Raw genomic sequence first — 19,236 nt, 5'->3', positions numbered from 1 at the left:
TCACATTATTTTCTTGGGCGTTTAGTCAGGAGAAAATGTCTTGTCTTACAATCTGTGATGTTTTCCTGTAGGAGCTCTCTGATCCTACCTGTTGCACTGCACAAAGACTTGTCATACCTTGGATGTGAACAGCCTCAACACACATAGTTAGTATTACCTCACATAAAGACCTCAAGACATCACCTGAGACCTTTGTCAGGGAGATCGGGATTTATTAGGCTTAATGGCAGCACTTAGTACAAGACACTCCAGGTGAATTTTCTAGTGGCTGAAGTCAGGTTACAGTTCATCACAGCCTCACCATCCCACTGACATCTGGAATACTTGCCAGGCTGATGAACGTCTGCTGGGCCCATGAGAGTGCATAGGACAAGAAAGACATTCACGACACAGTTAGCCACTTTGGTTGAAGACATACTGGCCTGTTTTCAATTACCAAGTTTATCTCCAGCAAGTTTATATCTCCTCACCAAGTTTATATCCACTAAAACTTTCCCACTGCCGTATAAAAACTGTCAATTTTGTTCTCACTGGAACAGATTGCCCAGGGAGATGTGGGTGCCCCATGCGTGGAGGTGCCCAAGGCTGGATGGGGCCCTGGGCAGCCTGACCTGGTGGGAGGTCACCAGCCCACAGCAGGGTGGTGGCTGGATGGGCTTTAAGGTCCCTTCCAACCCAAACTGTTCTGTGAGTCTGTGATTCCATGACAGTGTTGGGCCACAGAAGGACTCTGCCACTAGCAGACAACTTCACAGAATTTAGGCTGTAACTGTACGGTAAACATTAAACACTTCCATCTGGCCGTGACAAGATCAGGCTGAAGCAATACCAGGAATACCTCACACGGCCATAGGAAGATGATGACAGGTTGTCCCAGTGAATGGAGTACAAGTTGGCAGTAGCTCCACCTCTTAGTTCTGTCAAGTCTTAAGACTGACAAACTTCATGCTTTGTTCGTAAACACCACAGCTCTTTTAATATAGCTACATGGCCAGCTGGAGTGGATTTTAGAAGGCTGAAGGAAAGGTGAGGAGAGGGCAAAACAAGGCTTGCTCCACTGTTCATCCCAGCTGCTTATGTTGGTTATAACATAAAACTACCAGGTTTTCCTGTCTTTTTCCTTACTTGCTTTTTAACAGCACTACCCAATACTGCTTGAATTCAATTTCCACAACTTCATACCTGCTCCTTTAGCACTATACCACAGTACTGCCCTCGTTTCACCAGGAGTCTTTGGTCTTTATAACTCTTTCTACACTCCTCTTCCCACACTGTATGGTGATCAACCTTCCTCTCTGTCCATTAGTCTTGGCCACTTCTGATGGGATTCTTCTCTCACGTCCATTATCTGAAAGTTAGGATCTAGTTTTAGCTGTCATCTAGGCTTCCTCTCTGCTTGATGGAAAGAGAATGTTTCCTCCAAAGACCAGTTGCCCCAGTCTGAGTTCAAGGTGCTAGATAAGCAAAGGGAATGGCCCTCCGCCAGCACCTGCTTTTGTCCCTGCCTGTACAAAAGAAAAGCTGAACTCTGGACCTAATTTGGAGACAGACACATTGGGAAGGATGAGTATGGATCTCACAAAACAGCAGACCTCATACTTTGAGGAGAGCAGCTGCTACATACAGTGATGCCCAGAGCCCTTCCTCATCCCTGTGCAGCCCCCTCCCACCAGCTTGAGGACAGAAGGTTTCTCACAACTAGCACAGGTCAGCTGTAGACTTCTCACAGAGCCTCTTCCTTCCTATTTGGAGATGGGAAGCTCCAAAACTGCCTACAGAACTTTCAAGGAAGAAGTGAAAACATTCATTTCTAAAAGCAGATTTGTAGAAAATAGGATATTGTTAAAAACAAGGACACAGACCTCCTCATGGTTCATTTTCCCTCAAAAGAGGCATGAAAATGCTTTTTAGCATCATGTAAGTAATTATTTTCTTTCCAAGGGTTCGCTCTGCATCTGCGTTATTGCATTAGGTCTGTGTTTACACAGTATTTCAGAGCCCTGTCCAAATAACTTTCCCTTTGTTTATGTGTCAACAGTAGGAAGCTCCCTGTTACCATCATTTTCGTGCTTTCTTACTGCAGTGATATGGCTGCAAGGCCATGCAGCTAAGTGTTCTGAAGTGCTGTGCTGCTGTGTATCAAGCAGTGGATCTATTCCTCATCACCCAGAAGAAAAAAAGCACCATACTTAAGTCTTCAAAGGGTCTACCTAGCATTGCTTTCTATTTTCATAATCTTTAAAGCAGTCGGTAAATCTAAGGATTACCTCAAGCCTGCCCCAGTTTGTGTTTATTTGGGTTTGATTATCTTGGAAGAAATTTTTTTGAAATCTCATGTCAAAGAGACCCTGAGGTGTCTTCCAGGTGGAGGATCAAATGGGGAGGAGTTTTTTGGGGGGGAGGTGGGAAACTCCCCTGAGGCCAGCCCTGTCCCAGCAGCAGACACTGAGCAGCCGCCTGCTTGTGCACAGAGCTCCCTGCAGAGCCTGTGCTTGCAGCAGGCGAGCCAAGGTGCAAGACAGTAGCAGCCTGAAATCCTGTAAATAAACAAGAGGAGCAGCTCGCAGCGCCCTGCTCTCATCACGGGCTGCTCAGCAATGCCGGTCTGGCCGCTGCAAGGGACACAGTTCTCTGCATGGAGCACAGCAGCACCTGGTGCCCAGCGGCTCTGCTGTGCTCACACTGTGCCTCGCCACATCTCAAAGGGCTCTGGAGGAGGCAGGGCCCTGCAGAAGTCACAGATTCTCTGTTTGTAGGCATCACCTGAGCACAGAGGAGTGGACAGGACTTATGTAAGAGAGCTGGGGTAAAAGAAGACAGGACCTTCTGGGATGTTCTTTAGATGGTGAGGGAGCCCAGAGGGCTGGGAGTGAGGCTGGACACCACAGGCAAACACGTGCATCCATGGGCTCCTGTTCTGCCCTGAACAGCCTCGTGCACGCTCATAAATTCTTGCCAGAGACCCTGGGCTGAAGGGGCACTGAGAAACTTCTACAGTGTGACAGGTCCAGGCTTAGGCATGAGAGGTGAGCAGCAGCAGAACAAGGAGCTGGCGGCATCTGTGACAGGGCTGGCAGCTCTGCGAGAGCAAGGCCCCGGGGAAGCCAAAGGAATCTCATCCTGAGCAGCTCAGGTGGGATCAACATCCATGAGCCCCTGTGGCTGAGAAATGCCTCTGAGCCCAGAGGTCACCTGGGTGGGGACAGCTGGCAGTGCTGCCAATGGGGTCCTCCAGGAATCTGACAATCAAAGTGAAATTTGGGATCCATCTGCACCCTCTTCCTTGGCCAAGGCAGGCAAGCAATGGCACAAGCTTCAGAGAAATAATGCATCTAATCCGCCTGAGTAATGCTAATGCAAGCCTCTTGATTAGTGTTTAGAAACCAGGCAAACAATTGATTTAAAATAATTGGTAAATTATGATTAAATAAAAACATTTATACAAAAGAGTTTGTCATTGATATGGTTAAATAAATATTTGTAGAAGTAACTTATACTTGGCCCCGTGCCTGGGCGATGAGCTCTCTTGGGCTGGCTGTGGTTTCATTTTAATAAAGACCAGAAGGCATTCCAGAAATACATAATGCTCCCAACCCATCCGATGTATATCAGGGGCTTTAGCTCTGCTCACTACTACCCCGGACCCAGCTTTGCACCGCTGGGCAGAGCCTGACACAGTCCCTGCCTCAAAGCACACTTCTCACTTAGGGCTGGACCGCAGAGCTTGGTGGGCAGGAGGAGGGGATGTAGATGGAAATGCTCAATTCGCTGTCACTGCCCTGCATCGCTGCAGCAGAGGTAGGGCTGGGCAGGCTGCTTTGTAGTGAAACCTCAAGATTTAGAGCTGCTTCGGGACTTATAACAATACAGCCTTTATCTTACCCTTCTGGTGGGAGATTTCCAAGTGCTTTGTGGAGGAGTTAGCCTCATTATCCACTGTTTAGAGATAAGGAAACAAAAAAGAGACTGTGACTTGCTCAGAGTCCCAGTGCAGAGGGAACAGCACTGGGCCACTCTGCTGGACCTTTTCCTTAGGTCTAAAGTCAGATGGTTTCTGCTACACCCGGCCACAGAGCCTATCCCATGGGCTAACAGGGCTTGTGCAGCCCCTGCAGACACCCATGTGCTGCCCAGCATCACTCTGCAGCCACTCAGCACTTGGAGGTCAGCAGAGGCAGTCAGCTCGGAGCTCCAGAGCTGACATTGCCTTTGCCATTGCTTTGCTCCCACCCCATTTCCACCTAGCCAGCAAGCCTCCAGAGCTTGAGGCAGCTGCGCCAAGCACCCCCCTGCACCTTGAGCTCCAGCGATGCACTGCTCAACCTGACAGCATGTTCACAGCTCACAACAGCATGATCCCGTCCCAGTGCCACCTGTCTGGTCAACTCCCTGGGCAAACTGGGCTTTGGGCCTTTTGCTCCCCACCACCTCTGTCCCACCGTGGCCCCGAGATGTGGGACAGAACCACTCCCTGCACTCACTGCACACCCTGCTCTGAAAGCACAACAGGCAGAGTTTTACAATCAAATATTTACGCTAGTGGAAAACATTTTACATAATCTTTAAACAGCTATGTCATGTCCCTATTTTCATTCTCTGATCTTTCTGTTTTGAATTGGGATTGGAGAATTTAGAGCATTTGCAAAGAAGTAAATATTATGATGAAAACATCAGACAGCTTCATAGTAGCGTTAGTAAAGTGCAGAAGTATTTTTGTGTTCGTGTTGTCAATTGCAAAACATCTACCGGACCTTCATAAATTAAGAGACCTTGCTTGGATGTTTGTAGCATTGTGATAAATAGTTCACAGCTTGAATTCAAGCTGTCAGAACTGGGAAGAGCTCATGACATCTCCACTCTGAATTCTTGCCCTCGGACTCTCTGAGGACACAGAGAGGTGAAAGACCAGCCACAATGACTAGCAATGGCAGATCAGCCGATTTAAGGCAGGCAGAAGGGAAGGAGTGGGCTGCGTGGGACTGGGACCATCCATGCTCACAGCTCCCATCTGAAAAAATCCTAAGCTCTGGGCCAAGCCCTCAGCTAAGACCAAGCTAGGATCATTCTGAGTTATTCCCCAGAGGCCACCTCTGCTTCACAGTGACAGAGACACTGCTGCTTTGCTAGCTCACACTCAGAAAAGAACTGTCTGTCCCAGATCATGGACAGGAATATTCTATTGCCATATGAGACCTGCAGAACTCCTTCTGTTACTCTCAGGCGTGCAGTAGACAGTCATTTGTTTGCAGGTTCCATAAGGTCACGTCTAGGAGCACAGCTGGAACTCTGCTGGGGCAGTCGCAGAGGAGGAGGTTCCGATCTGCCCTAACTTCAGTTGGCTGCATTGGTCAGGGTTTCCATCACTGGGACCCGTTAACAGGATGACCTGCCCCCTCAGTCTCCCCATGGAGCTGTAGGGCATTAGAGAGAAGTGAAAGACAAACCATGCTCATGCTCCTGGAGAGAATGATGTGCAGAGACATGGCAGGGCATCAGCTCTGGGAAAAAATCACCTACATGGACAGTTGTAAAATGTCTACAGGACCCTTTTACTTGGCATTACATCCAACTCTAAGCCCTGTGGTGAGTCTGGCTTCCTGAATTCAGGAGCTGCTGACACCACCACCAAGTGACATCAACACCCACAGTAGCTGGATTACACAAGCAAAACGGCAGGGTGCAGGTGGTGCAGGCTGCAGGCTGCTTCTTGGGCACTGGGCTGGCCGGCTGGCTGGCTCTCCTGTCCAGTGCACCAGGCAGAATGGATCCCCTGCACAAAGGTGAGATGGCAGGAGGCAGAGCCCAGACTCACCTGCCACCGCAGCCCAGGCTGGGATCTGGGAGATATCACTGCTACGGCTGCTGCTCTGCGGCTCTCAGACCTGCTGGACTCGTGTTGCCCATGGCACAGGCACTGTGTCACACACTGATCCTCTGAGTCCCCCGGGGGATCATGCAGAAACATCAGCTCCTTTCAGTCTTTTTCCCACAGATGCAAATCTACATACAAACAAACAATCTGCTTTAAAATAAATCAGTACCATAAACAATAGGGTGTGCTGGGAGATTAGAAGGGACTGCTTCCTGGTATCTGGTGAGCAACACAGAGCTGATATCCTTGTGGCTCTGGGGTGTGACTTCTCAGTTCAAAGGAATTCCCTACCATGAGTAATTTATTCTGGTATTTAAGGCTCACTCCTTCACTTACTGAAGTCAGTAAGACTTCATTATAGCCAAGGTGCCTATGGAAGTGCTGGAAACAGGAGAATGGGGAGCAATGCTGAACTTTGTATAGCTACAGGCTTATTTCATCTCCCAAAGTGAAGTGGCAGCAGTGGCCGTGCCTGTTGTGCTCAGAGCCAAGCAGTGCCATGGGGCAGCACAGTGCCTGATGGCAAATGGGCTCACATACACAGAGGATTGGGCAGCATGAGCTCTGGAAACACGTGAACACGTGTGGAAGGGTATATGCTCTGTTCCTATGCTATCAAAGGCAGATAACTTCTGGGCAAATGGCTCAGTATCTGTGTCTGATCTCAGTTTCTGTGCACCCTCCTCGTCTCCGGTCTGAGATTTACTGGGGACAGCTTACCTCTGTTTCTTGAGGTTGTCAGGGATACATGCAGACAGGCTGTCTCTCCCCTAATGACCAGTGCAGGGGAACACCATCTCTGGACTATGAATTCAGCAGCTGAGTCAGCTGTGGAGACAGGTCCTCTTCTGCAGGTTGCACTGAGAAATATCCTGAGAAATGCGGACAGTGACCAGAGGGTTTGTGAGGTTTGGAGACAAGTCTTACTGAGCTGCTCCCCAGGGGCGGAGTGGTGGGGCAGGGATGGGAGGAGAGCACACTGGGCTTCAGCTAATTCTCTGAGAGGATGCCAGATGGACAGCTGTCCGTGGGCTGTAGGTAGTTCAGAGCCATGTCTGGTGGAGTGCATGAAGTGCCTTGCTTATCCCTAAGCATGTGTGCATCTTACCTATCTTGTTTATCTCGCTGGGCAAGGGCACAGCTCTGCTCTCATTTGGGATAAACAAATGGCAGACTATTTAAAGCATTCCAGAGAGAGAGGAACAGCCATTGCAAGCATCAGTAGAAGAAATGAGGAAGGACAGCGGGCAGGGGTGACATCTCCGGTATGACTGACTTTCCTAGCACTATGTCTAAGGAGCTGTTGAAGTAGCATCAGAAGGGACTTCATGAGTCAACCAATGAGATCTCTCCTCAGACACCTCTAGCTCCATTTCTGTTTGCAGGAAGTGGAAGAGCCTTCCAGGTTCGAATGACTTCTTAAAGATGGGAGTAAATGGTCATTTTTCACACCAGAGTGTGGTGACTGTGGAGTGACAAAAAATGTGTATTGAGGGGGGACTCCTCAGCAGAAGCACCATGGAAGAAGGCTGATGATTCAAAAATGACTAAAGCAGTCAGAAGTAAATCTTCCTCCAAAGACTTGTGGAAGACTCTCTTCATGCTGAATGCATGAAAGATAACACCAGATGAAATTCGACGTCAATAAATGCAAATAATTCATACAGTGGGAAAAAGGATCGACCTCTTTGTGCATCCCCACATTCCTGAGGCCTGCATTGGCAGTTTCTGGTCAGGAAAGAGAGAATGGAGTTACTTCAGACTTGAGAAATGTTGTCCCCATGTCCAATAGCTGCCAAAGTGAGCACACTTCAATGCCCTTCTCAGAGAGCACAGAGGGGACTCCACCGGATGGCTCCAACACCACCCGGTCGGGTATCTGTACAGAGAGCATCACCAGACACCAAGGTTATCTGGAAGAAACTATGGTTTAACCAGATTGTGACTTTCCAGGTGAAATCATATGCACCAGATGAAGCACCTTCATTAGATACTTCAGTCTTTGTGCTTTTGTCCTTTTCGTTTTTAGTGTCAGAGTGCCCCCACAAAGAATCTTGGGATCTGGGAATTTGAGGAAAGGACAATGATAGGCCAGCAGGCTTTAGCTAATATATATACAGTTTTCAAAAAGGGAGGAAAAAAAGAACTAATGTAAACTGCAACAGTCTTGTCCTTTCCTTCATGAGCTTGTAATGCCCCAGAGGAGGGAAAAGAGCCACAGCAGCAGGAATCAAGCACAGCTACTAGCCTCCAGGGCTGGCTTTCATATTTCTGATGAGCAATTGTGAGAATTAATCCAGTTGAACAATCTCTGTATATCTAATTAAAAAGCTTTATCCCAGATGGTATGGATAGCACCGTATATACTTAGCCACTGCACACATTTGGGGTGACCCAGGCTCAAGGAACCTGTGGTTTTTGCATGACTCCATCTCTCAGGCTTCCGTACTTGGGAAGTTTTGAGGTTTTACCCTCCGTTCAGATCTGAAAGTAAAGGATTATTTATTTTCTATCTCTCACGCTCTCCAGTTGGTCCAGGTAACACCCAAATCTCTTGAGCCTTCTGGGATTTGACTGAACAGTTTACTAGCTAAAACATTAATGAACATACTGTTCGCTCTTTTTCCCTCTTGATCATTGCCCAACTTTTCTACTTGCTTTTCTTGAGTATTCTAGATTGTCACTCATTACAATACTTGCTCTCTGCCTTGTAACAATTCTGACACTCACACAAGGGACCATGTGAAAAGTTTCCTGAAAGTAAAAAACTGAATACTCAGATTGGTTCTGTTTTATCCACTACTTAATGCATATGCACCTCCAGACTGCTCTGAAAAGTTACAGTATCATCTCTCTACCCAATTTTATGAGTCCATGCTGGAAAATAGAAGTTCTTCATCTTTAATATGTGTGTGAGTCCAGCTAATGAAGAATGGAGAATCATGAGGGACCTGCAGGCACCAGAGGGAGTGTAGGTACCTGAGTGGGGTTTTCAAGAAATGGCAGGGAGAGTAAATCCTACAGGAATTTGCAGTGTGGAAAACTGCAAGAAATTGTAGCTTGAGGCTATGGGTGTTGATAAGCCCTGTCTTGTCCTTGGGCTGTTCATGGTGTGGTTCTGTTAAATGGTGTCATTTGCTTCATGATGAAGCACTACTCATCAGGAAATCTCCATTAGACGAGACATTTCAAGTAGTGAACTAAGCATTAGGCAAGGTTAGTAAGAAATAAACTCCTGGCCAGATTGCTGGACACTAGAGTAGGGCTCTGTTTCCTGACTCAGATCTGTGCTTGGACATGAATTTGTTTCAGTGATTTTAATCCTGTCAGACATTAAGGAATATCAGAGGTACTATGGCAAGGAAGCCACAGGTCCAGCTCATTTCAGGAATCAGCTCAGAACATGGAATACATGATGGCCAGTCGCCAGTGCTGTGTGGATGTAAGCAGGGCTGCTGGGGCTATGAGGTACCAAGGATCTTTGGCAACATAAGCCTAGGAGTCTGCAAGCCTTGAAATTTGTATCACCAAACCAAAATGTGTAACTGGACTAACAGAAACTGTAGAACAGTAACCATGGAAGGAAGGGAGAAAGAGAAGGAGAAAAAACAAGAAAGAAAGAAAAAGATAAACATCCACCACATCTGAAGAAGTTTTCAAGAGGGAGTTTATGCTCTAGAAGGATAGCTTCCTGCCTAGGTGAATCCCGTGTGTCCTCAGCTTTTAAAACTTCTGTTACAAGGGAAAATGTGCTATCAGTTCCCTCTCTTAGGTTTACCTGAAGTGAACCAGACGTGGGTTTGAGAAGGGGAACCTCAAAGGATCTGCGCCACTTTACTCAGCATGTCTACTGAAAGGTTCTGTTCTGTGAGAGAATGTTTGGTAGGTGGAGATGCTTCCTGCACTGCAGCTGGTGGCTGAGCCCAGCCTCCTCAGGGTCACACTGCTCATCTGTAGCATGGGAAACCTGGGTCATGATTCAAACCCTGCCTCTTTTCTTTGGCATTATTCTGAGTGCCCACAGGTAGGAGAACAAGAGGACTTGTCCTATGCACCTGCAGCATGTGCTGCCTGAGCCATAGAGCATGCAAACATCTCAAGAAGGCAATACTATGGGCACAGCCATGTGCTGACAAGGGTGGGCACAGAGCAGTGCAGCTCTGGCCATGCCTGTACTGCAGGAGGGAAATGCAGCTGAAATGCTTTCAGCTTCTCCATGCAGCCCCTGGGTCCCCGGGGGGGTTGTGCAGCTGAGGGTACGCAGCTCACCTGCAGGAGCCGGATGAGAGACAGCGAAGCACAGCGGCACCTCCGTTGCTCTGTGGCCACATTCCCCTTCTCTCTGATGGAGTGGGCACTGCCATTCGTGAAGCCGTGCCCAGCTGCCCTGCCCTGCTGCCAGCCCTTCCTTGGGCACAGGGGAACCCACAGCCCACACAGTGCATAGAGGTCCGGGGCCCGTCCCGCACCACACTGCAAAGAGTTAAGCCTTCGCTCTGTTGATATTTCCAAGCAGCTCCGAAAGTCCCCGAGACAGGGAGAGCCCTGATTGGCTGCGTACCGGCCGGTAGTAATTAGTATCAGATATCAAACTTCTGTCTTTGCTAAGACCCTTTCCGATAGTCGCTGCTCCCCGCTAGACGATGACATCAGCCAGGACACCCAGCTGCTGGTAGTAAACTCCGCGCGGGAGGAGGCTCCTGCTAGCGAAAAGTTAATTAATTCAACACAGCACAGGGGGAGCAGTTGGTTTCTGTGAAGGGTCAGTGCTGGATGGGACCAAATCTTTCAAAGCCACTTGCTGCTTCTTACCAGCCAGCTGTAAAAGCACCCAGAGGGTCCGGGAGAGCTGGATGAATCCTGAGCACTAGCCGTGGCCAGCTTTTCTCTTTGGAGGAAGTTAATGGTTTAAGTGAGGGGCGTCTGGATCCGGTCCCCGAGACACCATGACACTCCTGGGGTCTGAGCACTCCTTGCTGATTCGGAGCAAGTTCAGATCAGGTAGGGGAAACCTCCAGATTTCTCTTAAAACTTCTCTCTCTGGCAAGCCGCAGCCACAGACTGTTTTGCATTAAATGTTTGGAAGCAGCATGCGAGCAAAATATTCAGGGGGTCATAGAGCTGTCACAACTTTGCTCTTACAGAGGCTATTCTGCAAGTGGAGAAATTCATCTTCCCTTCTCTCTGCTTCTTTCTTTCTTTTTTTTTTTATTCTTCTGGTTTTTCATTGTCTTCGATTTATGCCTGTGGTTAATTTTGGCAAAATTGCACTTCCTGGGTCCCCTGTCCTGACCCTATTTTAAAGGATTTGGGCAGGAAGCCAGAAGGGCATCTGTGAAAAGCAGCATACCAAGCGCTGTCTGTCCGTCCCAGGTGCTCCAGGGGCTGTGGTGGTCGCGGCGGTGGGGACGGGCCCGGCGCTCACTCTGACATGCAGGCAGCTGACTTTGTTCCATTAAAGTTGTGACTAATTGGAGAAAAATGAATTTGAAGAAATGCGTCATTTTTAGAAGTAAAAATAACAAATGGAACATGAAAAGTATTTAAAGTGACATCATCAGAGAAATAAAACCAGAGCCACACAATTGATCGCCGCTCTCAGAGGGTTTGCGAGTAAAACATGTCTCAGTCGCGTAGGGCAGGGGGTGCTCCGCTAAGGGGCTGCTCAGAGGACGCTCAGCACGAGTGAAGGTGAGTGAAGGTGAACTATGGGACGGTCCCTTCTAAATCAGACCCTCTGCTGGATATTCATGCCTTTATTCGCTGGCTATATTTATAGTAAGTATGCTATGCTTCCGAGCGGGTATCTCGTAATGTTTGTTAACGAATATAACATACTGTAATATTGACGGAGCTTGCTTCGGTCACAGGGGTGAAGTCCTCCCTGTGAAGTTATCAGTGGGGTGTTGAGACAAACCAGCTGCATGTGCCCCTGGCGATGCTGTGGGACAGGACGGGGCAGTCACGTTGGCAGATGGTCTGGCATGTCAGCCTGTCATGTGTGTGTGTGTGTGTGTCTCCTTGTGCATTGCAGATAATGAGATTGGAGATTTATGACACTGATGGTAGACATGAGTGGTGTTATCAGGATCTCTTAGATAGCTGGGTGGTCAACTTAAACTTTGTTTTCTCAGCAAATGCAAAGTTGGCAGTTGGTTGAAAACCTAAGAGTGTGTGTGCAAACACAAGTGTCTGAGTTTGGCTGAATTATACAAAACTTGGGTCCAGGGCTTTGGTGTGGTTTCCATATCACTCTGATCTTACATTTCATTAGATTAAGTCATTCCTTAGATTTTGTTGGTATATTATGGTGCGTTGCTGTTCATTTGAAAAAAAAATCTGTCTGTAACAATTCCTCCAGCAACTACAAAGCAACACTGCCACCTTTCTGAAGCAAGCAGGATGGGCTGCAATGTGTGTCCCTGCATTCTTTGCAAATGAACCAGTATTGTTTTTGAGGCTCATTTCTGCTTTATTTGTACGCTGGCTTTATTATGGAACCAACAGTGGGATCTTTAAACATACTTTTCAAATGATTCTTCAGTAAAAGTAAACTTTGTGGGTCACTGCGCCCATAAATTCTTGTGCCTTCCAGCATTTCTGGGGCAGTCAATTTGTGGGGCATTCTTTGGTGCATGACTGATTCCCACAGCTGCCACTCCTCACTATTGCCTGGTGAAAGACAGGATTCCCATTCGACGAGATTTCTCTGCCTATTTGTTATGGTCAAGTCAGGCTTGCCAAGATCCCCAGTGCACAACTGCCCTTTGCTGTTTCCACTGCGCGGCCACAGGAGTACCAATAGATCAGTAATGCTGCCGCCTTCTTTGGATTTCAGTAACATGGAGGACAGTGGAAAAAAAGCTAGCATAACGTGGTTGAAGCAGTGAAATCTTTTTTACATGAAAAGTCTCTCAGAGACATTTTTCTCTGCTGCCCCTGCTCCATGTGCAGCCTTGGTAGCTGCGTACCCCAGCAGTGACAGCAGGAAGTGAGGAACCAGCCAGGGGGATGCAGAGCTCCGTGATGCATCCTTGCTTTGGCAGTGGTCTTGCACAGGCAGGTGTGAGGCTCTGCTAGCCCCCCGGGCATTGGCAAGATTAGTTGTGCTCTGTGACTCATGATAAGTCAGAATCTCTCTTGAAGGATCCCAGGCTAATGTCATTAAGGGCTGGGGTAAATCTTAATAACTGCATTTTTGTTGTGATGCAACTCTGGTTTGCATACACTGAACAGCAGAAAGAGTCATTTGTGTGCTAAAGAGTGCAAAAAATACATGACATACTTGCTGTTTCTTCATCCCAGAATCTCCTTGATATCTGTGGCACACAGCAGGCAGATAGCTGGGCATGGAGGTGGCAGTGAGAAGATGGTGGCATGTGGGTGTCCTTCCTGGAGTGCTTTGTGGGTGTCTTGCTTCCACCCGGCAGCAAGAGCAGCACAGAAGAGTTTGCTCAGGGAAGGCCGGGCTGCTGGAGTTGGTGGCTTTTCCACACAGTGCCCCATAATCCTCCTTCACTCCCACAGTGTTTCCTCTTGCTCTTGTCTTCCCAGTGGTCTGTAGAGAAGGACCAGCATAGCTGTGCTATGCGAAGAGATGCAGCTCCCGCCGTGCAGAGCACCAGGAGCTGCTCCAGAGCAGTCAGATCCAACCACCCACATGTGGCAGGCCCTCAGGTTTGCTCTCCCCTTCCTCCAGGATTTGTGTGCGTGTTTATTTTGTCTATTTTTGCCAAAGATAAATATACTGATCTGAGGTCATCCTGACAAATTTTGCTGGAATTATGATTCTTCAAGCCTGCCATGCTATCACATGTGCTCCAGTTGTCAATGCGATTGCATTAAATCAACCAGAACATTGAAGGGCTGTTCCAGAAACGTATTTAACTCTTCCCACAGACAATTATTTATGTGATCTTCTGCTTTGAATACAAACCAATTGTGCTCCAGCTGCAGAGAAGTGTCATCATCAGACAGAGCAAACAAAACTGGCAAGTGCAGAATTAACCTTACCTCTGACCTTTGCTGTCCAGTGATAAGGAAAGAGAGTTTAGATGGCCAACATCTGTATAACAACAGTGGCAGTCCAGATAATTGGTGAAAAGTGGAAGTTTAACATTGTAAACATGTCTCCATGTGGCGTGACAAGGGGTCAATATCCATGCCTGGTTGTGGACACACGGATGTGAATGTTCAAAGAAGACTTGCTTACCTGTGTAGACGAAAGAATTAGAGCTTACACACCAGGTTTGAGGTAAGTTTGTCAAGATGGGAGATGAAATTATTTTGTCTGCCAGTGGTGAAGAGAGAGATTTGGACTGAAATCTGCAGGTTGTTAATGGCAGAAGACAGAAGGTCTTGGTAGGATGGTAGACTGGACATGGGGATGGAATCTTCATTTTTCAAAGAAAATGTGTGTGCACATATTTCCTTTCCAATCAGGCATTTGTTCAGGTCACAAGCAGTGCCTATGTTCAGACCATGGCCTATCTGTAACTGATAACAGTTTTGTGATTTCATAAAGTTTTTGTATAACAATGACTTGATATATGAGAGTTTTGGCTTTCCATTATCGTTCCAGCATCTTGTACCTTGGTGTTTTAGCTGTCAAACATCTGTTTCTCTGTCAGTTAGGGATGTGTTACAGCAGAGATTGAGCCATACCTCACTGTGCTTGAGGAGGGGGATAAAAAGGCTGCTCACCGGGAGGCTGAAAGGATTGTTCCAAGGAAGACTGGTGACAGCATGTTCTCAGGAGCAGGCAGGGGTTGGGTCGTGTGTTGTGATGAACACAGCCCTCACAGCTGGTTGTTCTTTAGTGGTCACCTGTACCTTTCTGGTGACTCCTGACAGTAGTGGGTCTGTGCTCCTTGTCACCCAGATGTGGTCTTTAGACTCTTCCAAGGCACTTGTGGGCCTGGATATGGGTTTTGAGATGCTGTTCTCATTGATATAGCTGAGATTTTATTGTGGTGATGTTTGGCCTCCCAGGTAGTACAGAAACTTGAGGAAACACATCCACTCCCAAAGCACTGAGCATCACATGTAGAGGCAAAGCTGGCTGCAAGGCAGCTCCTGGGTGGGAGTGACTGACCACAGCTGCTGTCCTGCCTCTTCACCAGGGCTGTGTCTGCCAACTTCTCTGCATACATGGATCTCACACAGGTTGTGTCAGAGGCCTGGAGATGTGATGCTACAGAAGAAAAAATTAACACTGAGTCCTGGCTACCAGTGGAGCAGGGAGTCCAAGATCCATGGAGAAACTCAGGGCAGCAGGCCCTAAGCTGCTCTGAAGGATCACTTTTTTACTCTGCTTGTGGTGTCAGCCCAGGCCCTGGCTGATTACCCAGCTGAGAGTGCTGGTGACTCCACATTCATCTGTGTACAGCCAGCATGGCAGGGCCTGGTGTTTCATGTTTGCTCAGCTGTTGTTTGACATGCAGCTAAGCTGCTGCTGCTGCTGCTGAAAACAGGAGTGTCTCCTCCCCATCAGCCCATTCCCAGCCCACTGCCACCTCCCTGGTGTCCCCGCAGAGCAGTCCTCGTCCTGCACTCCACTCAGCTGCACTCATGCTCCTAAAATCCCAGCCAGGGGTCAGGAAGGACAGGAACGAGCTGCTGGGTTGGTCAGCAGAGGTGACATGTCTTTGTTCTTGCTTTTATTGGTATCTGCCAGCTTCAGCTGCTGGTCAAACTACTAGTTCATGTCTCAGCCATGCAGATGAGCTGAACTGGCCCAGCAGCCCCAGGTGATGCAGGAAGCAGCAGGCAACTGCCCAGCTGTCCCCTTTGCTAGCAACACTGTGTCAAAGGAGGGTGAGAGCACAGCAATTGCACTGGTTGTGAATGCAGCTTCTAAAGAGAGCTAAGGTGCTGGTGCAGCCCAGTCAGGAAGCCAGCTTATGGCTTGTGCAGGAGCTGGGAGGGTCTGCCAGAGGTGGAGCCAGGTGCATAGACAGACATCAAGATGAAGTGGCAGCTCTGCAGCCCCATCTGGGCAGCTGTGAGGCTGACCTGAGCCCCAAGCAAGCCTTGTGCAGCCTCAGGATTTCCAGGGAACCAGCTCTGACAGCCGCAAAAGTGTTGGTAGGAAGGGACCTCTGGACTCCTTGCCTACTGCTGGCTGTGATTTAACAATAGCCAGCCGTGTCTTCCTCTCTGTGAGCCATGAGCCCACTACAGAGGCCTCCATGTGCCTCCTGCCAGGGTGCTCTGCATGCTTTTGCATGAGGGATGTTCTGATGCAGGTGATGAGGTCCCTGGTTCGTTCCATCCTGACTGGCTGCTGAGCTAACATACATTAACCTTCACAGCTGTGCAATCAGATGAATCCTGTGCCAAGGCATGCAGGAGTCACTGAGCTATGGGCAGGAAGGCCCCAACAGCTGCAGGCTTAGGCCAGCTCTGCCTGCTCCTGGGAAGGGTGGTTTGAACAGGGCTTTTACAGTGCATCTGCAGTTCAGGCAAGGTCCAAGCTGTTCTTTTTGCTTCCTAAAACTCCGAGGTCGCCTCCTGGGGAGGAGGGTGACTATTGCTAGCAAGTCACAGGCAGTGATCAAAGTGGGGTCAGCAGAGCCAGCCATGACTGATGCCTAGAGAGCTTCTCAGCACCAATGACATAAGCCCTCTGCAGAGAATGCTTCTAGAAGCTGTGTCACTAAGTGGGACTTTGATCTAGTACAGAAGAGAAGGATATTTCTAACACAAAAGGATTGTGTAAAAGAACTGCTTTAGTTCTGACCTGCCTTGCATTGTATAGGGGGATTTCTCATCATGGGGTGCCATAGGAGCAAGCAGGATTGCTGAAAGCAATCTTGAAAAATATGAATGTTCAGAGTAAAAAATCATTCCCTTATCTGGAAGGTGACAGCAACCTCAAAGTGAGTCACAGGCTGCACTCAGAGCTCATGCCTCCAGACATAGCAAAGGAAGAGCACTGGAATGTGGCTGGGGTCAAACACAGCTTCAGTGAATTTCACATCCTCTTGATGAAGCAGCTAAGGGGAGATTGGTAGGATGGTTCCAGAGGCTCTTCCAGTCTGGCTTTTAAGCATTGTTAATCGCAAGAGAAATATGCAAGGCTAAAACCACAAGCTACAGTTCTCAATTGGAGGCTGCTGGAGGTAGTGGCTGCTTTTCCTCTTCCCGCAGAGGTGTTCAGTGTTACTACCCTGACACTGGCTATGACTATGCTTCTTCAGATGATTTGGATCAGGATTTGGAGATGATATCTTAAGATGTCATCATCTTAGAGTCAAGGTGTATATCCTACTAAGGAGATCCATATCTGAATTAACATTCAGTGTATGAAATGACTACTTCATTCATTGAACCTGGGCTGGAAATGGTTGGCATTTGTACATGCTCATCTTCACATTATCTGTTAGCTTGCCCTGAATAGACAAAGCTGGATGAACTTTTCCTACTTTGCCTGTGATTTAAGAATGGGCCAGCAACTCTGTAAGTTCAGCGCTGAGCATGGCTGCAGCAAGGCACCAGCACTGGCTGGGTGTGTACCGTGGGGCAGTGGGAGGGTTCAGACTTCCCCAGCAGCAAGGTTTGCCAGCATCTTCTAACCACCAGCTTCACCCTGGCATAAGGAGAACTGTGTATGTGCAGCCTTTAACAGGTATTAAAGGCTACACTTCTCCCTCACAGCGAGAGTCCATCTTTGGTGTCCTAAAAAGCTGGAATTTGGCAGGCAGTCATCTCCTGTGAGGCCTTCACTAAACACTTGCTGTGATTGTGAGACACGGTTTGTATAGGGGACATGGAAAAGTGATGTGGAAAAGTGACATGCAATGGCATTTCAGGGAGCCTTGTAGTTTGGGAACTGCTCTGGAGGGGATTGCTATTCAGCTCCATCCCACAGCCCAGGGAAGCCGTGTTGTAAACACGAGCTGTTGGCAGAACTCTGCAGGTTGCTCATGAGGACAAAAAAACCTGTTCTTTCCTCTCTTCCCCTTCCAATACTAACTCTCTCAGGGCAGCTAAGGCTTCTCTCTGATGCTAAGCCGGTAGGCAGGAGATAAACATGCAGTTATATTGTGATTGTTGGTGCCCATCTGCAAGCTGTACTGAGTTTCTGACGGGAAAGATGGGAGTTTCATGTTTTGCCTTATAGGAGAGGAGATGGATAAACGTGTGTCAATCTTCTTGGCAACAGTTTTACAAAAACAAAGGTGTAGACTATTATCTTAAAGCACCAGTGGGGTTCCCTAAGCAATGGATGATCTAACTTTTGCAGGCCTGGGCCACAAAGAGGTCCATAGCCTTGCGCAAGGCGGGCTGCACTGTGCTGAGCAGTATTTGCATGCAGTAAATACTGAGCAATACTTCAGGGAATCTCTTCTTCATTAAATGCCTCCTCAATGCTCTACAGCTGAGGTCATGCCTCTAAGCCACTTAGTGACCTCAATCAGTGGTTCATTCCCATCTATCCAAAAAGATGCTTTGAACAGTACTAGGCTCATGCAGAGATGTCACTGATCTCTCCTCACCAGATTTACTACTCCCCCTCAGCCCAGTAAACATATTTGCATGCAGAGTGGGGCCCTGCACTGCTGTCATGCTTCTAGGAGGGTGATGAAGCTGGAAAGCTTTACTCATTGTCAGTGCTGGGACAGGAGAGAATCTCCTGGTTGTAAAGGTATCAGGAGAGGTCCTTAGGCTGTGAAAGAAGAGCCCTAGCATAGCAGAGCCAGTGACACTTGGATCAAAGCTTCTGGTAGCAAGGATTCAGCCTAAGGGTAGTTAACCGAAGGGTCCTGGAGAAGTGACTTATTATAGTGCTGAAGAACATGCAGTATCTATAGACTTAAAAACCTCCTGGAAACCATAATCTGCTGGCTTAAGGCTCCCATTGTGCTCCTATAGGTGGCAGCTGTGGTGCAGTGTAAATTACAGGTGTTCTCCCTACTCTCAGCTCCATCCTTTCTGCTCTTAGCAGGCAATTAAAATTTATGTTACATCCATGGTGTGCCATGGTCACAAACAGCAGAGATGGCATCTACCCCTTCTAAGAAGCTATGAATTTCTGTATTAAGCAGAAGTTTAACAGTTTTGAGTAGTTATGGCAGCTGATCTGGCTTCCACACCAAATCTCATGTACTCAATCACAGATATTCACACTGTAATACAGAGGAGGTAGTGATGGACTTTCAAACCCCATCTTCTTCCCTGCCAGCACCTTCTACCCACATACAGACTCTCTTTGAGCTGAAGTCATCAGGCAGAGATCAGTGTTGAGGGCGCTGCTTGTACCGGATCCATCTGTGTGTAAAGGGCTGAGTTGGTGCAGACTGTGAAGCCCCTCCCTGGCACTGCTTTTTGGCTGCACCAAGTCTGGCCCCACAGCATAAGGG

The 19,236-nt window shown here is 48.1% G+C and overlaps 1 protein-coding gene and 1 long non-coding RNA gene across 13 annotated transcripts in view; one reads left to right on the top strand and one right to left on the bottom strand.

The window, feature by feature from the left end:
- The window catches only part of MYOCD (myocardin), a 99,684-nt gene that overhangs the window by 53,887 nt on the left and 26,561 nt on the right, over nucleotides 1–19,236 (top strand). The window contains exon 1 of one of the 12 annotated variants that reach the window (XM_010721192.3): nucleotides 10,557–10,873. The exons of 7 other annotated variants lie outside the window; for them this stretch is intronic. In XM_010721192.3, the coding sequence (XP_010719494.1) occupies nucleotides 10,819–10,873 (55 nt within the window). In that variant the 5' untranslated portion in view covers nucleotides 10,557–10,818. Of the gene's footprint in view, nucleotides 1–10,556; nucleotides 10,874–11,206; nucleotides 11,651–14,104; nucleotides 14,127–19,236 lie in introns of those variants that run through there. 4 more of the 12 variants (XM_010721191.3, XM_010721196.3, XM_019621581.2 and 1 more) reach the window with 4 other exon arrangements.
- On the bottom strand, nucleotides 1,754–10,394 carry LOC116216173. The gene is made up of 3 exons (XR_795589.3): nucleotides 10,142–10,394; nucleotides 6,593–6,744; nucleotides 1,754–6,000 (listed from the first exon to the last, which is right to left on the bottom strand). It is a non-coding gene; the product is annotated as an uncharacterized LOC116216173 (long non-coding RNA).

Source organism: Meleagris gallopavo, chromosome 20 (assembly GCF_000146605.3).
Source record: "Meleagris gallopavo isolate NT-WF06-2002-E0010 breed Aviagen turkey brand Nicholas breeding stock chromosome 20, Turkey_5.1, whole genome shotgun sequence".
Taxonomy (NCBI): domain Eukaryota; kingdom Metazoa; phylum Chordata; class Aves; order Galliformes; family Phasianidae; genus Meleagris; species Meleagris gallopavo.
This window is presented reverse-complemented; position numbering and strand designations above follow the sequence as displayed.